The sequence below is a fragment of the Rhipicephalus microplus genome, chromosome 2, assembly GCF_043290135.1.
Source record: "Rhipicephalus microplus isolate Deutch F79 chromosome 2, USDA_Rmic, whole genome shotgun sequence".
Taxonomy (NCBI): domain Eukaryota; kingdom Metazoa; phylum Arthropoda; class Arachnida; order Ixodida; family Ixodidae; genus Rhipicephalus; species Rhipicephalus microplus.
Genome location: NC_134701.1, coordinates 286,756,301 through 286,765,132, shown reverse-complemented (window position 1 = coordinate 286,765,132; position 8,832 = coordinate 286,756,301). Strand labels below are relative to the sequence as shown.

Here is an 8,832-nt window from a genome sequence, read left to right as displayed (position 1 = left end):
ATCGTTTTTCTTACTCGACCATAAAGATTAATTGATAGCTTAATTGACTTACAGTACTCGAAAAGGACACTGTGAGCGGAGCTTCTATAAACGTCAATGGCATAGGAGCCTTCTCGATGAAAAACGGTATCTGTACATCCATACATTGCTCTTCCACGTAATACAAATCACACTGAAGAAACCTATATAGAAAACAAAATAAAACTTGTAGGCTGCGTTGAGTTTCGAGACTACTGGCTCACGCTCCAAAGGCGAGTGCCTTCACTATCTCTAAACTTTGTGAATGCACCATGAAAAAATTGATGTTTAAAAAAATGCAAGGCTGCACTGAGTTTCGAACCTAGGGCCCCGCGCTCCAAAGGCGAGTGTCTTACCCACTGGGCTAAACAACCAGTCTTGCAGCACGTGTGTGTCTCTCAACCTTATTTATGCGCTAAAGATAAATGCAGGTATAAACTAAAGAAAAACTTCGTCTGTGCTGAGTTTTGAACCCATGATGCCACACTCCAATGTCTAGTGTCTCAATCACTGGGCTGAAAGGGCACACTTGCAGAAATTGGGCCGGCCTTCCTTCAGTGAAGATATTTTACAGTGTGGGCCATTTTTCCGCCATGGATTTCTGGTTCAGTAGGGTAGCCCAATGACCGCAGTCCTAGCTTGATTAACTTCCCTGCCTCTCTCCACTAATCTCTAACTCTCCCACATTAACAAATGCATAAGAGTACGTAGACAAAATTGTTTAGTTGAAGAAAAAATCGTTCTGGTCCCGGAACCAGGTCGAATTTTCCTTCAATTAGAAGATCTTTGTTGCGAGAGATACTAGCGGATTTTCTCGTGAGTTCATGCTATGAATGTGTGGCTGTCATCTCTCCCTTTCATGAGCCTTCGCTACCTTCGCTACAGAACTCACTCGCTGTAACGAGGCTTCACTGATAACCGCACCAATTAAGAAAGTAGCACCCTTGGGTTGCTTCGAAGCCCACTGTTCCACGTAAACATTTTGCAATAAAGTTTCAAATGCACACCCCATCGCTAAATAGAATGCTTCAAATCGGGGTCGTGTGTTACCTGTGTGATGAGTACCCAGAGTCAAGCTTACTAGAAACACCTTCCTTTTTTGTCACAGAATTACTCGTCGCGGAGTTTGCGCGAACAAGCGACCCTATATTGGTACAAGGGTACAAGAATAACGACAACAGAACAAACATGTCATGATCCTTGAAGCACATGTATTTTGAACAGGAGAAAGGAAATAACTTTAATACAATAGGCCATGGAATAGGCCAGGTGTCAGCCAAAGCCCGCATCATATCACGTTCCTTCGAGAGCTCACAGTATGGGCATCGGCTGACGCTTTGCAAAGAAGACGATGCAAAAACGATGTAAATCAGACACTTGTTTTGTCAGTTTTACGGCTACTGTACAAGCAGCTTCTAACGTGCTCCAGTCTGACCGTAAGTGATCTCTACCGCTGTGAGCACAGTGTTTCGTCCCAGTGCTCCTTAGTTATTCTTCTTCTGAGGCCTGCGATTCAAAATAAGTGCGTTTACACATTCAGGTAGTTAGCAGCAAAGGTATAGAGTTTATCTACACGATGCTTGCGAAGCGGCTGTTTGACATGGTCCCATGTCAATCTGTGGACAGGGAAATAGTGGAGCGTGCACAACTGACATCGCTGTATAGACGCAGAACTCGCTGTTAAAACACGGGAGGCCTAAATAATAAAACAAGCACTCTGCGACAAGCATGCCACGTGGTTTACCGCGAACCACGCTGGAAGAGATGGACGTCAGTTCTCGAAACATTTTCTGCTGGGCTTGGTCTTTGCCGAAGCGTGACTTAGAATTCTGTGCGGTAACGTACACACACATTTAGGAGTGAATACAGACTAGATGAAATGTCTTCGCATGTGTATCCATAGATGTTGTATTCTTCTCTGTTCGACGCGAGAAACGGTTCACTAGAGGTCCGCGTAAACAGGAGTGCACACGGTTGTTTCAAGGCAAGGGCCACGGCATGCCACTGAAGTCCACCGGTCCACCAAGTCCAGCGTCCGCTTCCAGCAAGCTCATGATGACCGCCATGGCCGCCTCGTAGCTTCCTTCACTCCTTCACTGTTGCTCTGGCTTTTGGCTGTTAGGATGTCCCGACTCGCGAAGCTGTTCACCAGGTCCACATCTATAGGATTAAGAAGCAGAACGTAAAACTACAGGCAAGATCTCTTACTGAGGTAACTATACGCGAGTGGATCACAGTCTTATTCGAGCGAGAAGTTTTTGATACACTTGTTTCACGTATTTGCTATTGCATATTTATTGCGCTGTTAGAATCATTCGTGACCCTTTAAAAATTTGTCGGGTTCCAGGATGTAAGTAACGCGTTGTTCAAAACAATAAGAATTAGAAGAAAACTGTCACCTCTGTTTTGGAAGCGAAACAATTGCATGTTTACAGATGACTGTATTATTTACCGTTCAGTAACCAACACTCATGATCAAACATTTATTCAACATGACCTTAACAACATACAAACATGGTGTACTCAATGGCTAATTAAACTAAATACTAATAAATGTAACCTTGTTTCCTATTCTCGTTACCGTAACCCCCTTATGTTCACCAATTCAATCACTAATATCCCATTAGAATCAGTTCAGTCATTCAAACACCTCGGTGTCACCTTGTCTCATGACCTTTCTTGGCGTCATCACACCACTATCATCATTTCAGCTGTTAATAAATCACTAGAATTTCTTAGACGACACTTACGCCATACTCCACCAAAAATGCCTGCTTATAAATCATTAGTCAGATCAAAGCTCGAGTATGCATCGTCCATCTGGAGCCCCCCCCCCCCTTCCCCACCCCCTCAAAGTTATATTATAAGTGAACTTGAATCAATTCAAAATCGGGCTGCCAGGTTCATTCATTCTGCATATTCCTGTGATATCTGCATATCATCTTTGAGGGCAGAATCAGCATGCTTCTCGCCGACAGGTTGCCGCTCTCTCTCTTTTTCATATGTTGTATTTCAGTTCACTGAATCATACACCGTACATAACGCCCTCTCTGCACATATCTCATCGCACTGGTCATCCGCTTCAAGTCGCACTACCACGTACCCGGACCACAACATTCGAAGCATCCTTTCTTATACGAGCACCAAAAGACTGGGACAGCCTTCCTCTCGCCATTTCTGCCACGATTAACCCATCTACGTTTTCCGAAGCCATTAAAACATCATTGTATCGTTTTAATAAACACCACCTTTTATGTGATACCCCTGAATGGGGACTTTAAGAAAATGAAGTGAAGTTGCCATTGTGAGAGCTGTAGAGAATGACGGTAGTACACGTCGTGTAAAAAAGTCTTTGTTCGACCAGTTTTTTTTGTTGTTGTTGTTTTCAGCCAATACTGTTAATACTTCTTGAGGTTTAACGTCCCAAAACCACGATATGAATATGAGAGACACCACAGGGATGAGTTCCAGAAATTTCGACCACCTGGGGTTCTTTAAACCTAAATCTAAGCGCACGGGCCTCAAGCATTTTCGCCTCCATCGAAAACGCGGCCGCCGCGGCCGGGATTAAATCCCGCGACTTGCGGGTCAGCAGCCGAGCTTCTTAGCCATTAGACCACCATGGCGGGTTTGTTTAGCCGTTAGCGTGCTTCTACTCAAGGCTTAATTATACTCGGCATGTGAGCATGTTTGTAAATTATACTACACTAAAGCGTGATGGCTTAATTGTGAAAGTCATCACAAGTTCTCTTTCTGGTGTTATGGTGCACTCACCGATGGCGCAAGTCTAGTCATTACAGACTGCGCGTACTAAGTTCAGTCGCAAGTGCAAGCGCAAACGAAGAGAAAGAAACGAATAAAGAGGAAGCATTCGAAGACCAGTGGGAGGCTTTGCTGGTGACGCAAGACCCTGACAACCAGCTAAGATTGGTGAACCGGGCTCGAGTGGCGGCAGCGAGCCATTGCTCCCTGGACTCAGGGGGCCACCCACCTTAGGGCTGAAGTACAAAGAGCCTGGTCCAAATAAAGGTAAGTTCATTCACTTCCAATATTAATAACTGATCGCGACACCACATCGAAAACTGGCTTCATTACGACATAGTGCGAAGACCAGCATTACGCGAAAGTCACACGTATGGTGCTGTCTTAAAATTTGCTGTCCAAGAAATTATAAGCACATGTCGTTAACCTACTGCCCTCCAAAAATTAAAACCCAATTTGGGTTGCCGGGCTTTAAGGTTGAGAACACTTCGAATGAATACTCACTCAATGGTGTGCGCTCTTATTTTCTTCCTTACCCGAGACAAAAAGATTGCGCTTGGCCAAGCACTGCGTGTGATTGAATAGCTTCATACATTGGTTTTAGGCTTCAGCAGAATAAAACGTCATTGTGCACTTATAAGCAGCCGTTACTTATTTTTGACTGCAATTTGCCAGCGGCATATCATGAAATAGAGTATAGTGCTCAGCAAAAGATCTAAATGTGGTTGTGCTTCTCGCCTGCTCCATAACGTATCATTCCAAGCATTAAACTTTCGTGGTTGTTCGAACTCCAGGGCACATGTTTTCACAAAATTGCAAGTTACCTTGCCCCAACTATTTTACAAACTATCGTGGATTGTTTTGAGAGTTGTGAGAATGAAGTGTCATTCCGCTCAGCATTCAAAGGCGTTTGAGGCAGTTAAATCTTTCTTCAAGAAGCATTTTGTCCGCTAAGGCTCAAAACTATAATGTAATCATGCGGCATAGATTTCAAAATTCGAAGTTATTAGTGTTTTCCTTCGTCGACACAGATGACAGGGATGTTTTTAGATGCTGCTAGACTAGAGGCTGATCTATAGGAAAGATGTTGGTTCGGACGCGAAACAAGATACCGTATAACATTGGCAGGCCTCTCTCAACAAACCGGATGGAATCCGCACAGGTGAAGTATATGGTATGATGGGAGCCTGTCTAGTTGGGACAAAGGTGCGAGAAATTCGATAGGAAAATATTTTTCTGCTGGCTACACGGCAGCCTTGTTCACAAGTTCGCTGGAACATCTCGAAATGCTTTTGTAAACGACGTAAAAATCCGCCATGTCCAATTCACCATCTTGTCAACTACGATTGATTCACATTGCAGCTACGATCTCTCTGATTGGTTGAAAATGTGACAGTTTCACAGGATTTGATGGCCCAGTTCGACAGCGTAGGGAATATCGTATAGAAAAAAAAAAGAACCTACGCAATAAGCGACGATCTGGAAAAAAATAAACGTACATGCATTATAGACACTTATGACACTTGCCGCAAAAACCAGTAATAAATCTACGATGTTTGACCACACCTAATGCTTCATTATTAACATAATAGAAAGTTTGGTCATGCCTTGTATAGCTACAGTCTATATTTGTTCTCAGTGGCAACCGTTTGCAAGCAACCAAGGAAAGAAAGCACTACTTGTTAGTCGACAGCGTCATACTTTTTACGCTTCCTCACAGATTACATATCGACGGAGTTAACTTTTCATCTAGCGGGCAGGGCACTCACCAGACTCTGCCATGACATGATTGGCTGGCGACGCGAACATGAACGGCGCAGCAGCGTGAGTAGCCGACTGATGCGGTGGCTTGGGCGAATCGGTCAGCATTTCGCCGTTCCGGTCACCGGGCCCGACGAGGACGGTGCTGGGCGATGGACTACCGAACACTTTCCTCGCTTCCTGAAGTCGGACACGACCATGCCCTCCTATAAATATCATACGGCCCTGCAAAAGAACTAATCATTACGTTAAAGCTTCAAGTCAAAACAAATTGGATATACAGTGCGCAGGGGACGGACAATATTCCGGCAACATTCAGAGTGAAGCTGGTGTAGAAACAGGCGAAATAAAAAAATTAAAGATTTTTTTTTCGGGAAATGAAAAATCTACCAGCTTCTAGATATTCTGCTCCCCCCCCCCCCCCTTATAGTACTACCAGTTCGACTTGCAAAATAGTTTTTAAGCTCCAACATGTACAGAGACCCGATTCAATGAAAAAGCATTCCAGCCGATGTCCAAGTACTCTCATAGATTAACTCACATGGTAGCTCCGCTTTTTCAGCTGCTCCTTTCCGCAATAATATTGTCATGTTGTACTTGGAAACAATGCATATAAAGACAGGAGAAAAAAAGAACATTGTAGCAAGTGTAGTTCGCGATTCTTCTGCAGTTTGTTCTATACGTTGGTCAAACTAGATTCAAAGCTGTTCCGATTGACCTGTCCGCCTCTCTAAAGTTAGGACTTCTTTACGCATCTTGGCGTTCTTTTACATAAAACAATAATTATTTTCCTGATGAGACGAGGAAAGTTCACTTCAGGAGACGTATGTTACATTTCTATAGACACGTACATTCTTTCATTTTGTTCTTCGTTTTATGTGTCATATATCTAGGAATATTAGCTGTTTAGAGAAAGATCATTCGGCGTGTTCAAAAGAATTAGTTTATGATGTTTAAGCTCCAAATTAGTACTGAAGTCTCATTCAACTGCTTTTCACGATGGAGAATATGTTCACACTTGAACGTTTTGACAGAAAGTGAAGAAGAGAATATTGCTTTCTGTGTTCAGCAAGATGCCCGTTAAAATACGCTTTTTTAAAAGACGGATTTAAAACGTAAACACGCCTATAAATGTATGGAGGATTGAGACACGAAAAAAGTATAAGTGATCTGCTCCCCACAATCACACCTCATGTCAGCTCACCTCTGACGTGGATGGCTGGTTTATAGGCGCACGCCAAGGCAGCTTGCATCCAGAAGTGTGGCATTCAAAATATGGCAGGATTCTTTTAATCTGCAATAGCGCACATAAGTCGTGAACTCCTGGTGGTTGGGAGATGAAAACGGTGCAACGTAAAGCCCAAGTATACGGACACGGTGGCCAGCAAGCGGCCCCGACCACTCTCACTAACTCCCTCGCGCCTCCGAACGCATTCATCGGCTCATCGGACAAGGCAGCCCCTCATGTGTTGACCGTGGAAACAAACTCTGGATCATCGATCTCCCGCTCTACTGTCCTGCTTTCAACGGGGAAGAAGCAATCTCTTGGTAGTCTACGCCAAACTTGGGCTCACAAGGACAACATCCGGATATCTGCTCTTCAATCGCTACTGGTGCATGACGTTAAACAGGTCTTATCGGCACTGCTCGAATTTATCGACGTGGCGACGCTCCGGGTGCGCTTGTAATTTTCTTTCCTTTTCTTTTTCTTTCTTTCAGGGGCGAAGCTTCTTATACCGTGGATCGTATGTCCCGTGTCGTCGTAGTCGTCGTAATTGTAGTAGCCAGTTGCATTGCATTGCATGCCGATAAAGACGGTGTCACAGCATATCTATGGAGTAAATGATAATGAGTGGGGTGAAGCGTCTGTCAGTCCGTTCGTGATTCATTGCGTCCATCAATCCGTCCATCCGCCCGTGCGTCCATCCGTCCGCCCGTCCGTGCATCTGTCTGTGCGTCCGTTTGTCCATCCATTCGTCCGTCTGTCCGCTTCGCCCCACTCGTCATAATTCGCCTCGTGGTTATGCTGTGATTTTTTAATCAACCCTCCCTCACCTCCCCTCTATTATTTTACTCCTATTTCCCTCTCCTAGTGCACCGCTGCTGACGTGTCCTTATTGTGAGACAGTTGCGGGATGCCCAATCACATTTCTACCTTTTCCCAAACAAAGAATAACTACCCCTCCCCCATTGTGGTTCTTTGCTTCAGCCAAAATATGCAATCTAAGAAAGCATATATGTACCGGGCCCAAGTGAGCAGCGTGAGCCCTGAAGTCAGGCCCCACGTGGTCTCTGGCTTCAGGGCTCGCACTTGAGAAGACTTATGTATATTTTCTCACAATGAAGGAACTTCCTGTGGCGCACGATATGATATTTATCGGTGCGATGAAACTGCCACGCGTGCTTCTATAAAAACACCCGCCTTTACCTAAATGAAAAAAAAAAACTCTGAATCTGTTTTCCAAGCTGGAGAACGATCTAATCTAAATAATATTCAACACTGGTTAAGACAAACGTCAGCGTCAATGTCTTCACCAGAGCTGCTTATAATTGGTTTTCTATCCGTCCATCCATCCGTCCGTCCGTCCATCCGTCCCTAAGTCTTTCAGTCTATCTCTGTCTTTCTGTCAATTTTCTATTTGTCTCTCAGTCTTTCAGTCTATCTCTGTCTTTCTGTCAATTTTCTATTTGTCTCTCAGTCTTTCAGTCTATCTCTGTCTTTCTGTCAATTTTCTATTTGTCTCTCAGTCTTTCAGTCTATCTCTGTCTTTCTGTCAATTTTCTATTTGTCTCTCAGTCTTTCAGTCTATCTCTGTCTTTCTGTCAATTTTCTATTTGTCTCTCAGTCTTTCAGTCTATCTCTGTCTTTCTGTCAATTTTCTATTTGTCTCTCAGTCTTTCAGTCTATCTCTGTCTTTCTGTCAATTTTCTATTTGTCTCTCAGTCTTTCAGTCTATCTCTGTCTTTCTGTCAATTTTCTATTTGTCTCTCAGTCTTTCAGTCTATCTCTGTCTTTCTGTCAATTTTCTATTTGTCTCTCAGTCTTTCAGTCTATCCCTGTCTTTCTGTCAATTTTCTATTTGTCTCTCAGTCTTTCAGTCTATCCCTGTCTTTCTGTCAATTTTCTATTTGTCTCTCAGTCTTTCAGTCTATCTCTGTCTTTCTGTCAATTTTCTATTTGTCTCTCAGTCTTTCAGTCTATCTCTGTCTTTCTGTCAATTTTCTATTTGTCTCTCAGTCTTTCAGTCTATCTCTGTCTTTCTGTCAATTTTCTATTTGTCTCTCAGTCTT

General features: G+C 43.6%; 1 protein-coding gene across 1 annotated transcript; it reads right to left on the bottom strand.

Annotated features, from left to right (window-relative positions):
• Window positions 1-1,209: 1,209 nt before the first annotated feature.
• LOC142788471 (uncharacterized) lies at window positions 1,210-5,865 on the bottom strand. Its single transcript, XM_075884961.1, has 2 exons — window positions 5,550-5,865; window positions 1,210-2,178 (listed from the first exon to the last, which is right to left on the bottom strand). The coding sequence occupies exons 1-2, from the start codon at window positions 5,758-5,760 to the stop codon at window positions 2,069-2,071; spliced, it is 321 nt and encodes a 106-aa protein (XP_075741076.1). The 5' UTR covers window positions 5,761-5,865; the 3' UTR covers window positions 1,210-2,068.
• Between the last annotated feature and the right edge of the window lie 2,967 nt (window positions 5,866-8,832).

Excerpts from the sequence above, each read along its gene's own strand:
- LOC142788471 (XM_075884961.1), bottom strand. The coding sequence starts at position 5,760 with ATGATATTTATAGGAGGGCATGGTCGTGTCCGACTTCAGGAAGCGAGG. Across the intron at positions 2,179-5,549 it reads TCATGTCATGGCAGAGTCTG|ATGTGGACCTGGTGAACAGC; the intron begins GTGAGTGCCCTG and ends TTAATCCTATAG.